The sequence below is a fragment of the Ornithodoros turicata genome, chromosome 4 (assembly GCF_037126465.1).
Source record: "Ornithodoros turicata isolate Travis chromosome 4, ASM3712646v1, whole genome shotgun sequence".
In the NCBI taxonomy this organism is placed as follows: Eukaryota; Metazoa; Arthropoda; class Arachnida; order Ixodida; family Argasidae; genus Ornithodoros; species Ornithodoros turicata.
The window spans coordinates 83,734,152-83,756,013 of NC_088204.1; the positions used below are offsets into that span (position 1 = coordinate 83,734,152).

The 21,862-nt window shown below is 46.0% G+C and overlaps 2 protein-coding genes across 3 annotated transcripts in view; one reads left to right on the plus strand and one right to left on the minus strand.

Moving 5' to 3' along the window:
* LOC135392222 (brain-specific angiogenesis inhibitor 1-associated protein 2-like) overlaps positions 1–21,862 on the minus strand; it is a 66,458-nt gene that overhangs the window by 34,088 nt on the left and 10,508 nt on the right. The window lies entirely within an intron of this gene.
* Positions 4,176–15,425, plus strand: LOC135393575 (uncharacterized). Its single transcript, XM_064623982.1, has 6 exons — positions 4,176–4,380; positions 4,715–5,105; positions 5,811–6,036; positions 6,092–6,333; positions 8,244–8,389; positions 13,982–15,425. The coding sequence occupies exons 1-6, from the start codon at positions 4,217–4,219 to the stop codon at positions 14,277–14,279; spliced, it is 1,467 nt and encodes a 488-aa protein (XP_064480052.1). The 5' UTR covers positions 4,176–4,216; the 3' UTR covers positions 14,280–15,425.

Consider the following 21,862-nt stretch of genomic DNA (forward strand, 5'->3'; position numbering starts at 1 on the left):
ACTACCCTTATCGTGGGTTGCATTTTCTTTTACGATAGCGGAGCATCAGTTGAAAACTGATTTTCGAGAAACGTATATGAGGACATACATCTGCAGCATAAAATTGCGAGGGCATTAAGAAACTTCTAAGGCAATGTCTTAATTAACTTTCAATAATTCACTTTTTATAATTATAAAATCTACGAAGTTGTCCCAACGAAAACATCTGATCCCTTCGGTCAACTGATCACGCAGCAGTTTTCAGAACAAAAATCCGTTCGATAGATCGTCCACAAAAAATTCGTGAATAAACACAACATTTTTTTTTTTTTCATTGCGCATTTCTAGAGACGCGTCTTTCCTTCACCTCACATGTGAGAGGGGGAAAGAGCACACTACCGCCTCTTGCGCCCTGGAAAAAGATTAAAAGAAAGCAGAAAAATGCAACCCAAGATAAGGACAGTTCCGATAGAGTCACCAGATACATTTGTATTTGTTTTGTTTCCGCAACTTAAAGCTCATCTTCGACTCATGAAGCGGCACTGTGCTCCTTCACCCTCTGACATTGGGAGTGAAGGAAAACGCGTCTCCAGAGATGTGCAATGAAGAAAATAAAGAAAAAAAAAAGTGTTCCTTCACGATTTTTTTTGCAGGCGATCTATCGAACGGGACCAATTGTTCTCATTGCCTGGGACACCCTATACAGGGTGTCCCAGAAAACGTGTCATTGAATTATAATAGAAAAACTACACCACCTAGAGTCATGCGGTCAATGGCATTTGTTCTTACTGGATTTTTGCCACCTCCTCATGTGAATGTAGTGTAACGTAAGTTTAATTATGTAAATTTTTGCGAGCTTAAGTCGGAAATTTGCCTAGTAAAGATCACTTTTTTATCCCACCAATGTGAAGAGCGTGTCTAATTTAGTGACATTCACGATAATTTACTACACTTATTACGGGGGTTACTACACTTATATGCTTGGAACGACCTGACGGTGGACGAAACATTAGTTGCTAAAGTTTTTTTTTTTCTTTCAGACGAAACCCCGCAATGCCAACCTAGGAACTACATCCATCGATCTCCGACTCGTTGTGTTGAAACGACGTCACATTATGGATGGGATTCGTGGCATCCAGGGAAATTGTCGCCGACGACTAATGAATAAAGAAGAAGCTTCCTTGTCTTCGCACAACACTCCATCAATCTAACAGCACACACAAAGAAAACATGGACGCCATTCACGAGTACCTCCTCTGCCCCCCGCCCCAAAAACAACAAGGACAAGAAAAAACAAAAATTGCGCGAAAGATGACATTCCTGACGTCTATATACTATATTCGCCTCGCAAGACGGCTTGTGTTTCGCGACGTGGTGTGATCGACTGAGTTTCTTGCTCAATCGGGGGGAATGTGTCCTCCATACAAGGCGGTGAAATAGAAGGAGCACATGAAAGGATATTTGACAAGCGTACACTCGTTTCAATTTGTTCCTCTGTATTAAAGCATTCACACTGTGAAATGTGAAGCTGAAAATCGTTCAAATAGCGAAAATATTCGAATTAATCACGGCTGTGAACCGCGGCTGCTACGACCCGCTTGCGAAGCGAATTGGCCGTGACATCATGGACAGATGTATCTTGCCGATTCGTGGACGGTCTTTTGGGAGCAGATTGCAAAATTTGCAAGCAGGCTTGCAAACTTTGTCGTAAAATATGTTGAAATTCGACCTGGAGCAAAGATCGTATCTAATCGTTGACACAGAATCCTATGCCAGGGGGTGGTGGTGACGGCGAGAGGGCTTGCCGTCGTCGGCCTCGCAAAAGTGGGCAACGTCACGACTGATGCCTTGGTCAATGTGCGTCGTGGGACGGCTTCTAAGGGGACTGTGCCGACATACGTCCGAAAACGTCTGAGGATCGAAAATCCAGGAAAAACCTCAGACAGCACAGTCGGACAGTTGCTCACAAAAAAGAAAAAAGAAACTGCTGCCGAGGACGGGCAATTGCTCACCACAGAATCGCTGATACTGGTCAACTGCTCACCACCACATTCACCACATTACTTTGTGATCACAATAATAAAGTTAATCAGCTAATAACAATAAGATAAATAACGAAACGAAATATCGAAAATAGCACATATGTGGCGTATACGGCACACGAATAAATATATTAAGATAACCGCAAAATAAAGTTGTTGTTATTTCTTGTTTTTTTGTGATGTGATTTTATTTCGCATTTATGACGCTCATATACATGACTTTTTGTGTTGGTTAAACATCTTTTTTAGCCTTCTAAGGACGAACGCTTCCCACAATCGTTGAGTTCGTTCATCCATAATTAAAACCCAGAGACGGAGGAACACATAAACGACACGGTCACAATATATTGTGACCGTGTCGTTTATGTGTTCCTCAGTCTCTGGGTTTTAATTATGGATACGAACTCAACGTGTCCCGCGGTCTCTCCGGTTTAATTATGTCCGTCATCACCAGCTCGCCTGCCATTGCCGTTTTGCGAGTTCTGCTTCCTTGTGAGCTCTTGACCTTTTTCGTGTAGAAAGCGAAGCTCCGCTTCTAAAGACAAGCTTTTGGAACCACGTGGTGTTTACTTAGATCATCGTTTTGACTTCGGAAGCGGATGGATCCCCCCACGGCTATGTTGTATTGGAAGAACCTGGTGACGCAGGTATCCAGACAAAGGCGTTTCAGGTGTGCCTGCAAGTGGGCGACCTCTCGCCTCACCCTCCTCACTGGTGGATTTCCTAGATATATTTGAAGTAACCTTAGAAAGCTAAAAAAGAACATGAGAGAACTGATGTTCTGAGGCTGGAACAACATAGAAAGGACAAATACATACAAAGCCTCAAATTGCCTAAAAAATTAACGATGAAAGATGGAAGTCACTGAAAAGGTTAGCCAGCTGTAGGACTCAAACCCACATCTATCTTTCATCGCTAAAAGAGAAGTTAAGTGAACATGAAAAAGTGAAGTATATGGGCGCTGTAAATGCGAAATAAAATCACATCGCATAAAAACGCGAAATAAAATAATCGCGATATCAATGGAAAGGCGGTGAGTTATTTCCAGTGATGGCCACTAACTACTTCTACAGTAGTTTAACTATGACTACTAACTACTTCGCGATGGAGTAGTTTAACTAGTAGTTCACCTACATTTCAGGGGAGGTAGTTAAAACTACTTCTTTAACTACTGCAATGTATTTTAACTACATCTCTAACTGCTTAACTTTGTCCATCAACACCAATCCCATTCTATAGTGTTCTTGGACACCTAAATATGAATCATAAGCAGTAAAAGTGAAGATTTAGTACACATGCACGGCACAATTGCTCTGCACCTCCGTTCTCATCAAACAAGTAGCTCGAGGTAAAAGTCGGAAGCACAATCCTGCCGTAAAACTTGCGGCAAAATCGGAAGTAGTTGGCGCCTGCACTAACCTAACTACTGTAGTTAACTACTCGAAATAGTAGTTTAACTAGTAGTTGCACACTACATTTCTGCAAGTAGTTGATAACTGCTCTTTTAACTACAATTAGGTAGTTTAACTACATGTAGTTAACTACTGGCCATCACTGCTATTTTCTGGCTTCAGTGGTGGTGAGCAATTGTCCTGCCTCAGCAACTTTTTGATGAGCAATTGTCCGCGTCCCGTGTGCATCGGATAATCTCTTCCTTCATTGCTGACAAATTGCGTTTCGCCATATTCCTACTTTTTTTCGACGGCAGATATACGACGTGGTTGTTGTCCAACCCTGTCTTCTGCACCCACGTGACCCGCGGGGTGCATGCTCAGGGTTGTCCACAATTGGCTGAGAGGACTGCACGTTGAAGACCGCTTCGAAGGAATGCATTCGGCGGTCACGGCCCGCAATTTTTGCATGCTGCGCACGGCCCCGGTTAAAAGTCGATGTGTGTATGGTAGTGAGGGATCACGAGAACCGTTTCCGGCATGGTACTCGAAATTGGCGTAAATCATCTCATGGTCCCTCCGAATGGTGAGCATGAAACGAGAAGCCAAATAAGGTGTCGACAAAATTTCAATGACATTTCTGTATGATTCCAAAGCTCACACCTCAAATGAAAAACTAAACAACAATAACAACAAAGAATAAGGCACGAAGCTATGTTGTACGCTATCTTGAAATCGGTCGTGGCATCAATTGCAAAGACGACGAAGTCATTTAGCTTGCCCCATCCCATATTCGGAAGAAAAATGAGCGCAGCACCCGATCATTTGGTGGCCGGTTCATTATTACTGCATTCACCGGCAACAGACTTTACTTCACCAGGTCCGACGGTTGAGAACCTAGAAGATTTCCGGGTTCAGCCACCGCACAGCAACATGGTAGCCACCATACCACCATCAACTATAAAGATGTACGTCCGCCAAAGCTTGTTAGGTGACTGCAGATGGGTACTCAACATCGAAAACATACTCGGAAGAAACATCCAATTCACGAAAGCGTCATGGAGAAAGTGCAATCGGAATTATATTTGATAACCCCACGTAGTATAGATGGATTCTGGTAGGAGCTGAATTTCCATGCTCTCAGTGATGAGCAAAATTGTGCAATTAGTGCCAAAGACGTGTCTCTTCCCGAACAGCATGTCGCATAAATGCATTCAGGTGGAGTTTCTTAGGATGTTTGTAAGTTGCCTAAAATGAATGCTGTCGACGCTAACAAAAATCGCGTCTTCTTTGTTTCCGAAGGAGCTGGCAGAACTACGTATTCGCCGTGAGCGCCATCTTGACCATAGTCCTTGTACCTGGAGGTCTGGTCTTCATCCCCTATCTTAAAGGTCACTCTGCCAGGCATGCCATGGTGGCAGGACAATTCCCTGTAGCCCAACATCAGTCCCTTAGTGAGAACCTCGAGCTTCGCGCCTGCAACATTGAGCCAGAGGTTTTCAACGGGACAGGTGTCCACAACAAGCTCAGTAGGCCTCCAGGAGAGAACATCGTAAGGCATCGCCTTCTCGTCTGCTTCTACGAGGCTTCTGAGTACGACCCCTACGGCGTGGCAAGGATGCCGCTCCATCTATGCACCCACTTGGTGTATGGAAGCTATGGCCTCAATGGCACTGGTTTAGTTTCGAAGCAGGTGACAAACAGCTTTTTTCTTCCCTCTTACCCACTGTGAACTTATTGAGCAATAACAATATGATACAGTGTTGGGCAAAAGTTTGCAGAACACTGTCCAGCGCATTCCTTCCTCACAGTGACAGGCTAGCATCGAATGGTACCGTGCGGACTTGCAAGCAGGCGGCTGGGTTACAAAGGCACATGTCTGTAACTTCGTACTGTCCCATTCGCTGCTAGCGTGTCACTCTGAAGAAGGAATGCTCCGGAGCGTGTTCCGTAAAATTTTGCCCAGCATTATACCTACAGTATATCTTAGCGACTGGAGACCTAAAGGGGTACGCCAGCGTTCAAAACACCAGACCTAAAAATCCACAATACCAAAATCCAGAACTGCAAAACCAAAGCTTAAAAAAGTACGATATCACAACACCCTGCTAGCTTTTTGTGCTTCGGTTTTCATCCAAGCCGTTTTATCGAAAGAAACTGCACATTTTTTCGACGATTTGGCTTCGCAGGGCTGCACGTTGGAGCACCACAAAATGAAGTGACGTTGGTAAGGTTATGGTTACGAAATGCCTGACTGTACCGAGACCGAGTTTAGTTAAAGTTTCTTGGCTACAAATCCCCGTGTGTGAGCGGTGTCGGCATTAGACCGTGCTCATTTGGGATTAGGATATCCCAAGTAAGGTATGAAGATCGTCTCAGTCGATGTACTTCTTGATAGCCCAACATGGACAGAGGCAACGGCCTTACAGCTTTGGTACGGCTGACAGGGTCCACACTACCAGTGCTTCCAGTGCTCGTAACGATAGGAGGACGTGAATCGGACGCCAAACACTTCTCCACTGTGTCCGGGAAGTCTGAAACTCGGAAACAATTTGCACAAAAAGTCTACGACTGGACATTTTCACAGAATCTCAAGGGGATCAACATAGACTGGCGTTATCCTGGTACGTCTCTCGATATATGCAATGTGATCATAATAAAGCATCATCAAAAACGCAGGTGGACCCTGTGGATCCCACGAAGACAAGAAGAACGTACTGCCTCTTGTCGTTACCTTACGAACAACAGCGAGGCCAAACAATCTCTTAGCGCTTTCAATCCCACCCGAAGAATCATTAATTGAAAGAGGTTTCGAACTGCAGCGGCTTTTGCCTCTCCTCGACTTTCTCTTCGTGATGACACACACCAGATCGTACACAACATTGCCGCACATTGACTGCCCTGGTCTACGCCGTCTTGAGGTATGCTTCGAATGTTTCGCTTTGCGACTGATACACAGGACTGCGCAAAAGCGCGGCAAACCATAGTGTCATCCGGTTTTTGGGTTACCCAGAAAGTCCTTCTGCGTGTGACATATACCGGTGGCTTCGTTCACCAAACAGTCTGCGCTCCCACACTCTAAAAACAAAACTTCACCGCAGAGCATGCAGTGCACCATCCATTGCCGCGAATGATAGGGTTATCGCTTTTGATTCGAGGAGAGAGGGAGGCGTATGCCTTTTTGTGGAAATTTGGATATATGAAAAAATGAATGCGAGTAGCTCATTATTTAAATAAAAATTCAAATGAATTTCGTGAAAAACATGACTTGTAGGCAGGGCGCCGTCGGCCTTAAAATGGGTGCTACCCCTTTTGGGACTTTCGGTGGACACTTTTTAAAGAAAAATCTGCCACCGAAGCGGGTCATTGAGTGGATTATGACCCGCACACTGTAACTAATCCAGTAACTAATTTGTTTTACAAATTTTTATAGCGGCTGGTCGCGGTGAAGCGCAAGGGACGCTCTTCCACTCCCTTATCCACCAACGAGCGTGTTCTTTAGCTTACTTCGCAATGGGAAGAAAAAATGGAAAGCATGTGATATGAAGGTACTATGTGATTGACTGTGTTTCGTCCGTGCGACCATAACAGAGAAAGGGCACATATCAGTCAGATAAACCGTGAGGGGACTGGCGTACCCTGTCTGACGCTGTTACTTTTTCTTCAGCACTCCCTGTTGCGAAGTAAGCTCAAGAACACGTAATTCATTGGTGGATAAGGGAGTGGACGAGCGTCCTTTTGCGCTTCACCGCTACCAGCCACGAGAAAAATATGTAAACCGAAACCAATTAATTATTGAAACAAATGACCCGAAGCAGGTATAGTACCCATTTTAATGCCGACAGTGCCCTGCTTCAAAAGTGATGTTTTTCAAGAAATTCATTTGAATTTTTATTTAAGCACCTCCCACTCATTCAAACGGTGCGCAGCCTGTAGGTGGTATTGGAAAGATACTTGAAAAACAGAAAGTTCTTCGATTGGTGCACCCGTTCGCGAATTATTTAGCCCGGTGATTTAACTGAGACACCCTGTATATCTTGAATGTTTCGTTTGTGGTTTCCGCGACGACATTAATAGGTACATTCTTTTTGAAAGAAAAGTGCTGCACTCGTGCAGCACCAGTTCTTAAGTGCACGCGGGGTGTAGAAAACAGTTCTGAAGCAGTCAGTGCTGGAACCAGTTGCACTGACGCGACACCACCGGCTCCTAAAAAGAGTGAGGAAGTGCAGACATTGTCGTCTGCTAGAGAGCGTTTCCTTGTGTGCGGTTGCATAGCGGTGTTGTACTCTGTTTGTACTAACTCGCTTTGTTTGTACTAACAATTCGTAAGGGGTATTGGGAGATTCTCGTTCCTTATAGCGTCCTCTTTTGACAGCACACATTTTGCGACACAGATGGAGATGGGGGCATGTGTATTTATAGTTTACTTCTGCGTTAACTGTAAAAACAAGAAGCGTGACGGGTAGTTAAAACCAAGAACACATAAATATTGCTTGATGTCTCAAATAAATACCCCCACCATGAATTATACGCTCGCCGTTATCCGACAACAGCGGGCCACGAACGATGTGCTCTCAGCCATCTTGTCGTGTGCTTCTCTGCACCCTTCCGTTGCACGACCGTGATCCGTCGTGCAAGAAAATCGAGAAGTAGTGCAGAACCGGTCAGCACTTCCCCAAAAAGAATGGGCACGCGCAGGTGCAGTGCGAGTGCATGACAAAACGAATGCGAGAGTGTTACACTCCCTGCACTGGTACAGGAGGTGCAGGTAAAAAGAACGCAGCTAATTATTTCTTATGCATGATCGATAAGAACAATGCGTGTTTTGAAGGTGGCCACCCTACTGATGAGGACAGGCTTGACGTCGTCGGACAAAGTGTGTTACAGCGTGTCATTGGCAGGCGCTGCATTCCGGTCCAAAGGTCATCGAGTGGGAGCCAGCTATGAACAGCTAGGTTGGCCCTCTGCAGCCGATGGGTATGAACTAGTTCAGTACTTTATCCAGAATAGCAAGCACGGAGGGACTGGGGACTGTGAAAAATTGGGGGAAGGAGAAGTTCAATTATATCAGTTACGTTGCAACAGCTAACGTATCCTTACCGACATGTGTCTTAAGCTGAAAATGTTAGAGAGCGTGCCGTCAGACATTTGACGGGATATAGGAGGGTCTAGATAAATCACTGAAGTCGTGGGTTCGTTCTGTGCAAGTTGAGGTGTGCCTTCAAAGCAGTCTACGGAACCTGCGCTTCACTCAACGTCATGCATGAAATTGGCTTGCGGGTACGTCGCCGCTGTCATGGAAATTGGAACCAGCAGGAGGACCTTGGTTGAGTCATCCCCTGTACCCTCGCAATGGGGACATTCAGGCATATACAGGGTGTCCCAGCTAAATGCAAGCATACATTTTTAAGAATGTATACATCACTTTTTCCGAGAAGAAATCAGTTGCTATATAGCACATGCTGATGGGCACTCCCTATAGGAGGGCAGTTTCTTCACTAACTTTCAATAATTAACTTTTTAATTATAAAAGCTACGAAGCTGTCTCAATGAGAACATCTGGTCCCGTCGGTCACCTGGTGCCGGAGCCGTTTTCAGAACAAAAATCCGTTCGGTAGATCGTCCGCAAAAAAATTAGTGAAGGAACAGCATTTTTCTTTCTTTTTTTTTTCATTGCGCATGTTCGGAGACGCGTCTTTCCTTCAACCCCAATGTGAGAGGGTGAAGGAGCACAGTGCCCCCTCATGCGTCGAAGATGAGATGGACTTGCGGATGCAAAACAAAAACAAATATATCGGGTGGCTCTATCGGAACTGTCCTTAGCTTGGGTTACATTTTCTGTTTTGTTTTAATCTTTTTCCAGGACGCAAGAGGCGATAGTGTGCTGTTTCACCCTCTCACATTGGGGGTGAAGGAAAGACGCCTCTCAGAAGATTAGCAAAGAACAAAATGAAGAAAAAATCGTGTTCCCACGAATTTTTTGCGGACGATCTAACGAACGGATTTTTGTTCTGATTTTGTTCTGCCCTATTCTGACGCGCAAAAGCGCAGGTAGGACATTGCGACGAGGGTACAACAGTCAGCTATTTTCTACTAGACGTTGCGGTTCCCGGAATGCCAGTATACAGTAACATTGAGCCTTTCGAGCGTGGCGCTACTTTATGGACGGGATACCAGGAAAGACTTCAGCAGTAGTCCTACGCTAACGACACCGCTGAAGATAAGCAACGCGCTGCGTTCTTGTCATGTTGTGGAAGGCAGACATATTCTCCACTGCGTAGCCTGCAGGCGCCTGGTACGCGATCAACGAGTGAGCTGGATACTTTGCATACCCATTATTCTCCAAAAGCTTCCCAAGTAGACACCCGTTTCAAGTTCAACACAAGGGTTCGTCAACAAAGTGAGGCAGTTATGAAACCATGACTGCGTTAAACAAATGGCCGGAATGCTGTGAGTACGGTACGTATATAGAGACAGCGTGCTTTGTGACATAATTATTTGTGGCACCAACGACGCTCAAATAGAGACACGTATGTTGGAAGTGTCAGTGCTTGCCTCTGACCTTGCTAGGAAGACTATCTTAAGGGAGACAAGAAACTTTTGTGGTTTAGCATGGCGCGTGAACTCGAGTCACGATCCGTGGTGACATACCCTGACATCCATAAGACGGTAAAACCTCTTCTCTTACTGACGTCGTGTCCTCTCTTGTTCCGACGTTGGTGCCGAAACCCGGGAATCTCAGTCCGTTCACGACGATCAAGGCCGGCAAGGTTTTGCAGGAAGCGTCGCAGATCGGCTAGAAGATGACCAACGTTGACCGTTTAAAGAGGTTGTGAGCGTCCGTGAGGACAGCAGTTACTCGCACCGTTAATGAAATCAGAACTCTTCTCGTGACGGAAATTTTACCTTGCGAGGATCTGAACGGCAGGTTATCTCAACAGCACGCGGCAATCAGCGATAGATTCTCATTGCCAAAGCTAAAGCTGAGAGTTTCAACTGTGATCTGGCCAAATGGCAAGGCTTTTGAGATCAGTTCTGAGCAAGTATTCACGACAACACTCGGCTTACCAACGTTACTAAGATGAAGTACTTAGCTTCTTTGTCACCGGGCCAACCACTCGGGCCATCGTCGGACTTACCAACATGGACGACAATATTACGGGACTGCAGTTCACACGAATTCCTTGTCAATGAACATCTGGGATCACTGTTCGAGCTCAAGCCTAGAAGCTCAAGCTGAAGCTCATGGCTACACGAGGGGCATATTGGAACTGCACGAAGCAGTCACAGTTAGGATCAGAAACCTACAGGGTCTTGGAGTTGAGACAAGTGGGTACGGCATCGCTCTTCACAAAGCCGTACTATGCAGGCTTCGTCAAGCATAGGAATTGGAATACTACCGGCTTTGAGGCAGGGAGTCAAGAAGTAGTCATACCGGAGGGGTGGTAGCCGGCAAGTTGTCAATATTACTCGAGTTTTTGGAGACAGAAATTGAATGTCGGGAACAAATCCGAAGAGGGTCTGACGGGCCGCGCACCCCTGCATCCACACCGCTGCTGTCGGCCTCAGCATTGCCACTTTAAACAAGTATCTCGGAAACAGCCTCAGTGTTGCGTAAATCACGTGACCATCTGGCGAGAACTGTAACGCTCCCTTGACTCCTGAAGAAGCGAGAAATTTCCTACGGCGTATAGGGCCGCTGTTTCCTGTGTGGTAGGCGTTCCCATCTTGTTAAGGATTGTCGTGTCTGCTGGAGGCTACGCTATCATCGGTGCCAACGGCGACATCCTAGTCAGTTGTGCCCAGGGTCTTCCGAAGAAACACAGTGCGCGTCTGTTGCAGGCCATTTCGTTTCTACAGGTCCTCTTTCAGCGCGTCACCTTCCATGGAAGGCGCCAGAAGCATCAAACAGAAGCAAGCAACGGAAGTCCGAGGATAGAGCTCAGCGAGGTGCAGTGCAGGTAGTTGTGACGCGAGTTGACCCTGAAACCAGCAGCCTTGCAAAGTCACGTCCTGCCGCGAAGCCCGGGCGACCCGAATATGAAGATACAGTCCGCAGAGAATGTCACAGTTGAAGAGCATGAGCGATTCTTCCACACCTTTTGCCCCTAAAAAAAAAAAAGTTTGTCCACAGAAATAGGGTGACTGAATACTAGCTCCCTCTGTGCACACGGGAAGGGCTAATTCATACACTCTACACAGAAATGTCCCAAGCCTCTCTCTCTGCATATTTTCAGTGACAAAACAAAATTGCTTATTAAGTGTGATCGTCCATCAATTCACAGATCGTTCAACAGCTAATGTTCGGCGTCCGTCAAAATTTCTTTAATTTCATGTCTCAAAATAGTCTCGAGAATCCTCCAAATTTTTCCAGAGGGGAAATTTTCCCTAGAAACTTTATGAGGGCACGTTCCGAAGCACGCGATTTGCGAGGGTGATAATTTTCGCAACGAGAATCGCGTGCTTTTTGGGAGCACAGGATCGTAGCACGAGGGAAAGTGTTGCTGAACCTGGATACCCAGTGGTCCCAAAGGAAGGGGAACATACAGGTGTGATTCCCGAACGCTACAATTTTGGGGGTGTCCCGATATCCCACAGTTAAGAATCCAAAATTTCAAAATCCCAGACGTTCAATATCCCCAATTGGCACATAATGCTGGAACGACATACATCACGCTGGGGAGCTGTAGCCAAGAAACTAACCTTGGTCTTACTATAGCACAATATATAGGTCCCACGGGACCACAAAACTAACCAACTTTTCCTCGATTTGTGTCGCTTCAGCGCGTACGCCCTACCAGGCCTAACCGTCGCTAAAATGTGCATTTCATTCGCTAAAACAACTTCGATGAGCATTGAGAACACAGGAAGCTGGCACCTGACATTGCTCAGTGATATATACTGCGTGTTTTTGATGCCTTATAGAATTTTTATTTAAAACTAGCAGAGCAAAATGATGCCGTTTTTGCAGTTGAGTTAGCTACGTGGCCAGGCGAACATTCTCTGGAAGAAAGTATGTAGCTACAAGCTTATAATTACCTAAAATTCATTAATCAACTCTCTAATTAGGTGATTTCACGCAAAACCGATGTACAAAACGGGAGATATTCCCCGTTGAAAGGCATTCCAGTGTTGAAATATCCATAGCTGAATTTCGCTTATGTAAATGAGCCTAAGCATTAACTGCGCACTTTTTGAGCGCGGACATGAAGCGACGCTTGCTTTATGTGGGTCAGAGAGTGGCCTATCTAGCCAACAGATTATAGCTCCTACACCAATCAGTTCCATCATTCCATAACGTGCGCATCTGTGAAGTGGATTGCCTTGCCTGTCGCTGTTTCTGCGCTCGAAAAGTGCGTAATTCTTGTTTCGGCCCATATGCGTGGCCAACTTCCGCGATCGATATTTCAACACACGTGCTCGTCTAAGGGTTTTAAAACATGAAATGGCTTTCAACGAGGAATATCTTACGTTCTGTTATCTCGCTGTTGCACAAAATCCCCTAATCAAAGAGATAATTAATGATTTTGATGTAATTAGTGATCTTATAGTTATAGTTCCTTCGGGAGTGTGTTCGGCAGGACATGTAACCCAACGACAAAAGCGGCACCGTTCTTGCTATGCTAGTTTTTTAAATAAAAATTCTGTAAATAATAAAAACACCCTGCATATTTGGAAACGTGGCATTCTCTGACCTCGAAGATATAAGCATTGATTTTGCAATTTGTGATTTCGGTATTGTGAGTTTTGAGATCTGGGGCTTTGAACACTTGGATATGGTGGCTGAACACATTTATGTGCATAGAAATCTTAAGAAGTGTGCTAGAAGGAAACCTGCGCAATTAGGACGTACAGGCGTGGGGAGCGCCTTATTGAATGGGCTACCGTTGCCGCGGCGCATGCAAAATAAAAAGCAAACAAATAAAAAGAAAGAAAGAGGAAGAAGATTCAAAAGAAGGAAAAAGAAAGGACCTGGTAAGTATACGCCAAACATAACATAACACAACGAAACACAATGTTTTTGGAACAGTAACACCCAGCCCTAATCCATAACTCCCTAAGATAAAAAAAAAAAAAGTCAGAAAAAGAAAACAGACAGGAATAGACACGACAAGGACGCCGCGTGTGGACCCCGCGTTCTGCTGCCCCGCAGCCCTGCTGCCTCGACCAGCCCGACCAGCCTTGGATACAAGCCTGGATAGGGGCGGACAGTGCCAAAATCCGTACCCAATAGAAGCAGCGAAGCAAGTGTCGCCAACAGTTTTCGGAATTGCGCCTGCTTTCACGGGCGGAAAATATGGGACGTTCCCCCGGCTGATTCGATATGGCCGTATCCGAGCGCATGCATTGAGAATGGCAAGAGTCCCGTTCAAGTTCTTTGCTTTCCTCCGGTCTTTCTCCCCGCCTTTCCTTCTATGGCCTCTGTCCGTAAGATTTCTATGGTCAAGTGGCACATAACAACGGACAAAACCGAACAACACACAATATCGAGCATGCGGATATCGTGTCATATACTCCTACAATTTTTGCACGTAACTGCACTCTTATTGTAATACCTTTGACATGCAGCAGAAACATGAGTCATGGCGTCGGCTACGTTACGCTCACGCAACACTGTCGGACGAATGGGTGGACGTCTCAGAAGCCGGCTGATCCCGAATGCAGCGTCCTCTACCGCAATGTGACGGGCGGGTCGTATGACGTCATAGCTCATGCAGCACCCGACGACTTTGCGCGACGTCTAGAGAAGACATATGCAGAGCACGATTTGGGTCACACCTGTCTGGCCGTTTTCCATGTCTTCCACGACGATCCTGCTGGACACTGTGGCAATGGACCGTGGCCTCTGCTCAGGACGTTAGCCTAAACCCATGTGCGGTCAATCACGCCAGATGTAGTTAGAAGCCAGCCATGTCAAAATAGTGTTACAATTCTCTATTAGAAGCGTTGTCCGGACTCAGTGTCCGGGTACTGCGAGAAACATTCCGCTGAGGCCTTTTGTTCGATCAAAGAAGTGACTGCTCAGAAAATAACTTCTTATAACGGCACCATGCAGATATGGGGATTATCGCATTCGTTCCGGCCGATTCCAAAACTATAGTGCCGTTTTACTCCTTATACCGTCAATAATGCCGAAAATCAGACGCGAACTAGTGGTGTACCTTTTGTGCAATTTGACGTAATGCACGACAACAGCAGAAGATAGATGTTGAGAATAGGCCGGAATTCCCTCTCTGGAAATCGGAGGAAACGTCGGAAAAGTCGAATCAGGGAGCGACCTTTCGTGGCCAGCGGACGGATGGACGGGCGTCTGTAGGTCGGGGAGGGTCTGTGATCGGCTTGTGGAATGCCACGTCTATGTTGGATGTGTTCTCATAGCAGGAGCGTAACACCGCGTTCCACGCTACATGGCCGCCCTAAATTGACAGCCGGATATGTGATCCAAAGAGCGCATTGGTGCTCTGCTTCGCGCAAGAAATATGTAAACCGAAACCGATTAATTACTCGAAAAAATCACTACATGTCGACGGAGTTTTTTGCTTGCAATATTTTTCGCTGAAGGTCCCGATGCGTAAAACATGTTCCGTAAGCGTGCGAAGTAAAAAATTCGCACCGCACGTTTTTCCAACGGAATTGGCAGGCGCATGTTCGATTTACCCCGAAACATCACTGATGGTAGATAAACTGAATAGCTTCAGAGTACTGCATGTGATGTACAACTGCAAGTTCTACGCTAGAAGGCGTCGTGTGAGGACAACTGATCCCGATTGTATAAGGCTGGATCGCGGATATGGAGCGGAGGCGCGGCCACCGGTCGCCATCTTACTGTAGTCCAAACAGAGACCACAGCGATCATGGCAGCTTGTTGCAGTTACGGCTGTACCAATATCCAGAGAGTGTACAGGGCCTAAATTTCCACAGGTGAGTCATTCGTTATCAGGGAAGAAATTGGCGTTCATTCTGTAGACTCATTTGACAATTATGAAGTGTTTCTTTTCCCGAAGCCAGCACTTGATGAAAGTTGTTTGATGGCTCTTCTGAGCCTCGATACCTAGATACACCTAGATACCTAGATACCGAATGATATCATTCTGTGTCATGATTCGTTCAAAACAGGGGGAGGAGCCTATCTGGGGTAAGCATGATGTGTCCCAGATAGGCGCGTCCTCTCATATTCAGCAAATAGGGACACAGAATGATATCATTCTGAATGACAATTGGCTAGGAGCGTGCTATGTGGTGAAGTTCTATGAGCCCCAGAAATGTGTTTATCTGTGCCAAACGGCGATACTTCCCCGCTTATCTGCGGGCTTAATAATGATATCTCTGTCAGCTAGCATTTTGATGATGTCATACAGTGTTTTAGAGAGGAGGTGATCACGAGAGCTTTGGGAAATACTACAAAGGATGTCAATGCTTGCTTGTTTAATGTATAGATCTAGTGCGGGATCTCGACTGTGATTTGGTATCCAAGTTGACGGTAGTCGAAGGTTGTTATTTTCTTGTGTTGTGTCAGCGAATAATTCTCTAAGGCGTAGTCGTCTCACCAGTCTGTTGTTCTTGTGGATTTCATATTGGTTAACAAAATTGAGTGTGGAGCAGAATGTTAGGCCCGTAAAGGGTAGTCGTAGTTCGGTGCTGGATAGTGAGCGTCATATACCTATCGCGGTGCTAATGTCAGCACTTTCACGGGCTGGCTCAGTGATGGTGCGGAAAGGAGTAATTGTGGTACTGGATGGTTGATCGACTTCCGCATATGCGGTGTTAGTGAGTCCGGAATTTGCGTTGTTGTTAGAATTAGGTTTTCCGAGCTTTGATTGTTCCTTGTTGGCTAGCTCCCGGCAGTCATTTCCCCAGAAATTCACTACTGGGGGGGGGGGGGGGTGCCGAGCTTTCAATGGGGGGAACGGCATTTCAACATTAAGATGCATAATCACACGACCGACAAAGAAAAGAGACTAGCATCTTCTCAATGGACACCTAGCAACCAACGATGAAAACCTTACAATACCTCACTTGATTGAGTTGGGCGCAAATGGCTCTTGATGATCCACATCTCGTTTGCGTGCCCGCACGCATTTTTGCTCGTAAATGCGCGCAATTTATGCATTGCACACTCACTTTCAAATGATTTTGGACAAATGGAAGGTACGATCATCTGCATGACTGTGTTCCTACAACCCAAGTTTGACAGCACAGGATGTAATTCGCCGGACTCACTACCAGAACATGTTGGTGGCCAAACAGGGTGGGGTCACCTGAGAAATTTCAGGGGGGGTGTTGCAAAAATGCAGTGAGGGTGTACACCACCCTGAGGGGGTGTAGGGAAATCCCTGGCTCCCGGTTGGAGTTCGAGAGTGTTAATTGCCTCCGCTTGGTACGATTGATTGCTTATGTGGCCCTAGATTATGTACGAGATGTGAGAGATTAACGTACGAGATGTGTTGCTAAGGGTTGATGCCCACTCTAGCTCTAGTTCAGGTGCCAGTTTTCCTAATGGAGGAACTGTTTTGGGGGATAGGCCTCTTGTTGCTGTGTTGTGTGCTAGGTGGTGGGCGTAGATCTGTAGATATCTGCTGTGTTTCTCCATGGGTTTTCGCATTTGTAGAAAGTTAGGTGACTGCAGTAGTAAGCACTGACCACGACTAGGAAACACACAGGGGATCTGGACACCATTAAATTAGCAATTACAGCCAATTAGGACCCCCACAGTAATTGGGACCATCTATCTCGTGACCAGACCACCCTGCATGTTTCCAGATACTCGTGGTCATAAGAAAGAAAAGAACAGATAGAAATGGAGTAGAGAGAAAATTTATTCGAAAATCAATTTTGCTGTGTCGAAGAAACCACTCCAGAACAGCCAAATGACCAGTGACTGCCATGTTGCTTGTTGACCGAGGGTAGTTGCAGAGATCAATGACAAGTGGCCACCTAGTTGCAAGGCATCACACCAGATGGTGCCACCATCATAGCTCTATGCAGGAAAGAGAACAACAAAATACTAGCAGTGTGTAAAAATTGCAACAAAGACGCTGCTAAACAAGTCTGAACACGCGAGAGTGCACACAAAACATCGGGGAAAGGGCCTAACCGCTACAGCAAATGCTAAACATGCAGCAGCACAGAGAAAAGGCTTAAGACGAGCGCTCAGCCCTGTGTGATCGCACATTGCTACAAAACTCGAGGGCTAACACAAGATGAAAACAGCGACTAGGAAGGCACTGCTAAACAAGTCTATAGACAGCACGGAGAACACACATATCAGGGGGTGGGGGAAGAGGCTTAAAGAGATCTATTAGGCCTAGCAACATCATCACCGCACAGCAGCTAACACAAGATGACAACCACAAAATACTAGGTGCAGGGTAAACACCAATAAACGTGCGACAGCACGGAGAAAAGGCTTAAGACGCACAACGCTGCGAAACTCAATGGTGTGGAGGTCATTGCCAAACATGTCTGGTCATGTGGGGAAAAGACTTAACTGCTATGGCAAATGCTAAACATGCGAAAGCACGGAGAAATGGCTTAACACAAGCACGATAAAAATGCGCAAACATGGGGAAAACAGTTACAGCAATTCACTTACCGTCCCCCTGTGGCAACGGAGCGTCTGCTCCTGTCAACAGGCAAGCCTCAACAGACGCGGCGGAGGAGCGACCGGCTGCACGTCCTCACTCCATGACAGCCAGTGCCCGACTCGTGCAAATGCATGTGTGCTCCTAGTGCCCTGTGCGCCGGCGTGAGCAGTGGGCAACAAGGGGTCATCCCCTTGCGTGCTCCCTGCCGCGCCGAGTTTGCGTTTCGCACGCTCCTTTCTCTTAGCGTGCTCCTAGCGGCAACGGATTGCTTCTTCGTTTCGGCTTCGCTGCTCTCGATTCTTTGTGTGTGTTTATTTGAAAACGTTCTATAAAGGGAGTGCGCACTGTGCTCGCGTCATCATTCTGACCAGTACGTGCAAAACATCATGTGTGGTTTATTTTCCTGCTTTTCTCGATGTCACCAGGAAAAGACAATAGATGAAGAACTTCGCAAATTTATTTGAGGTATCATGGCAGAACAGCACCTGGAATGGCTGCAGCCACGTCAAGAAATGTGTCAGGACAAGATGAAGACGCTTAACTACATCTTAGCAGCAAACAGACTGATGAAAAAGAAGTCCAACATAGCCTGGATAATCTGTATTGGGAATGCGGTCCGAGTCTAGAGGACGATGTGTAAATTGATGCATTTCTCAATGAGACTCAGTCTCTCCCTTTTCTTCGTGCAACATGTACACATAGCCATCATCCTTTTCGTTGTATTTTAGTGGTCCCTCCATGTGCGGTAGATACAGGTTTCTAGCGCCGACTTTTCAAAGTACAAGAGGTTCAACTGTGGCTACCGCTACATTCTCGTAGCGATTGACTCCCTCTCCAGTTTTCTGTGCACCCTCCCGCTAGAGACAAAACGTCCTGCCAAATGAAAATGGCATGATGCGAATCTTTTTTGGAGGTAACATGGCTATGCGTGTCTTTTGCATCAGAAGAGAGGAATTCTACAACAAGCCGTCAAGGAGTACCTTGCACGAAAGAAGGTCCACATGTATTTCACCTTCTCTGCTGTAATCAAAGCTTTATAAGCCGAACGCGACATAACGATGTTGCCTTGACAGAATGTTCCGTTATTTTAGTGTAACCGGAAAATAGCACTTTGTTTCTGCACTTCCCAAGATCGTGGGCAACTACAACACCACCAAACACAGAACGTTGGGCATCAGCCCATCCGAAGTCACGGCACCCCGTTTACGTGGGCTTTGCCATTTTAGAGATATGCAAGGTTCGAATGTACACCTTCATCTATGAGTCACTTTTTTCTCGCTTGACGTGTCCAGTGCAATTGATCTATAGCGGTATGAACAGCATAATTTTTTCTCTCACGTCTGAAACCCTGGAAGAGCAGCTGACGAAAGTCGAGGACGAGTTAGATACGTCCAGACAACCCGTTTTTCAACGACGAGCACACGAACCACATGAGGTACTCCAAAGACGAGACAGGTGGAGGTGTTATTCAGGAAGTCGTAGCCATCTGAGCCAAATATACAGCATTCTCTTGGCTGGGACACACAAACAGATCGCGAGAGCAAAATGAGTTAAAAAAACGTGGTGAGGATCACTTATGCCACGAAGTGTACAGAGATTCTCTGTTCAATGAAAAGACAGTCTCTCAGAAGCAGTGCACCATTCAGGATATAAAGGGAGCAATGTACACCATTTCGAGACTCAAGAAGAGCTTGGTCCCCTACGACGACAAGCGCTATCTCGTGGATGCCGTACACTCCTTCCCCTACGGCAAGTTCACACCGCCGCAGCCACGAACACAGACAAAAAGGCACACACAAAACAGGACGAACTGCAACTCATGACTACTTTACTGTTGAATACACATACACTCTTAAATACCAGAGTAGGTACCCGTTCCCCTATGTATCCGACCTATTTTTTGAGATAATACAATTCCTCCTGTATGAGGGCGATAGAGGGAGCGCTGACACATTTTCCCCTTTTTCCTCAATCAAAAATGCTTCATATATCTCTCGATTCTACTGTGATCGGAGATTAATTTCTATTGAAGTTTTATCAAAGGCAGGCGAGCATCCACATCTATCACAATGGAATGCCAAGTGCCCCGACGGTGGCTTCCCTTTCAACAACGACGCGTGCTCACGTAACCTAGTATTGATACACCTGCCCGTCTGGCCGATGTACACTCTTCCACAGGATAACGGAATACTATAAACCACACACTGGCGGCAATCAACCCACATGTTTTTGTGTTTGGTGTTACACACTTGTCTTTTTTGTCGCTTGTTCACCTTAGGGCAAAGACTATACAACTTGCAAGGGGCTGAGATCACAACAGGAACATTATGTCTGACACCTACTTTCTTTATGTTATGTGCAAGTCCGTGAAAGTAGGGAATTGAGACCGGTCTTCCTTCCACCCGCTTCCTACCAAGCTTCGGTAAGCCCTTACACTTGCGAACAAGGCACTCTGCCACAGAGATGAGTAGATCCTCGGGATAACCCCCAACCCGCATTTTTTCTAGCTGAGACTCGAAACTCCCCTGAATTGTATGTTGACAGGACTTTTCCAAGGCAGCCCCCAGGCCTGAAGTGGCAATAGCCCTCTTAACAATCTTGGAATGCGCCGAATCGTACGGTAGTACCATCTTTTTTGATCTAGAGTGGAAAGCCCAACAAATATGGTCGTGTCCCACACTTAGCTTCAAATCCAAAAATTCGCAGCTTCGCAAAAATTCGCAGCTTCCCCTACGGAAGCTGCGAATACGGTGAGCTATGCTGGCGTTTGGCGTGTATCGCATTATGGTAGTATATCCTTTGTGCAGCATCGGAAAACCCGGAAGAGAGCCAAGAGAGAATGTCATCATGGATCTAGTGACCGTGGAACAAAGAGCAAGTCCTTCGTGCACGTGCATATAATCGAGAATACAAATAAAAAGTTCTAGTCCAGATGTGCTCTCTCTCTCACGCAGACAGGAGAAGCACGGGTCATCGTGGCAGTGTGGTTGCGGAATAGGTGGGTGTATGAAAAGAATTATCATTTTGTCAACGTGCTGGTGCTGTGACCGCCGCAATGACGACACTGCGTAACGTTCTGTTCAAGAGATCAAGCAAGTCATGGTGGGTGCAGGCATCTATCGACCAACTCAACAGACGTCTTTGTAGGTATTCAATAAAGATGAAAAAACAGAGCCATGTCAAAGTTATTTGGACTGTTTAGTGCGTTGCATTTCGATAACCAAACAGTGTTTCCATAAATCAGTGACATAGTTAGTGATGCAGACTGCTTGTAAGTGATGCTGCTTCCACAGGACGTACTTAATATGAGCAACGGCACGAGCGTGAATATCCACGATGTCTGCACAGACGCAGTTGAATTCGGTGTTGGATGAGCTCACATATTCGCTCGTTTGTACCAGGGGTCCACATGGAACCGTGATGGAAACGTTCTTGTAATGGGCGTAGGTCTGACGCACCATCTCCTGCAGTGGCCCCGGAGATACCTCTCCTATACTGCCAGAGCCCACCATGTCTATGACGTAGCGAAAAGCACCGATGACTAGCATTGTTATAGGGACTCTCCTTGCTGAAACATTCACTCTCCACTTCTCCCCAAGAAGCCTGGATACGGGGCACGTTTGTAAAGCATGGTAACTAAACATTTCCACATATTGGTCAGAATGATCAATCAATTTATTGAACTCCCAAAAGTCCCATACGGGCGTTACATGGGAGGAGTAGGTTAAGGAAGTACATAGGAAAAAAAAGGCAGTAAGACAGCAACAACAAATGGAAACAACAACAACAACGTTATACAAGTAGGTTACACAAGGTATCATAAAAATTACGCAAGATTTATTAACTTGAGATAGAATTACGAAAT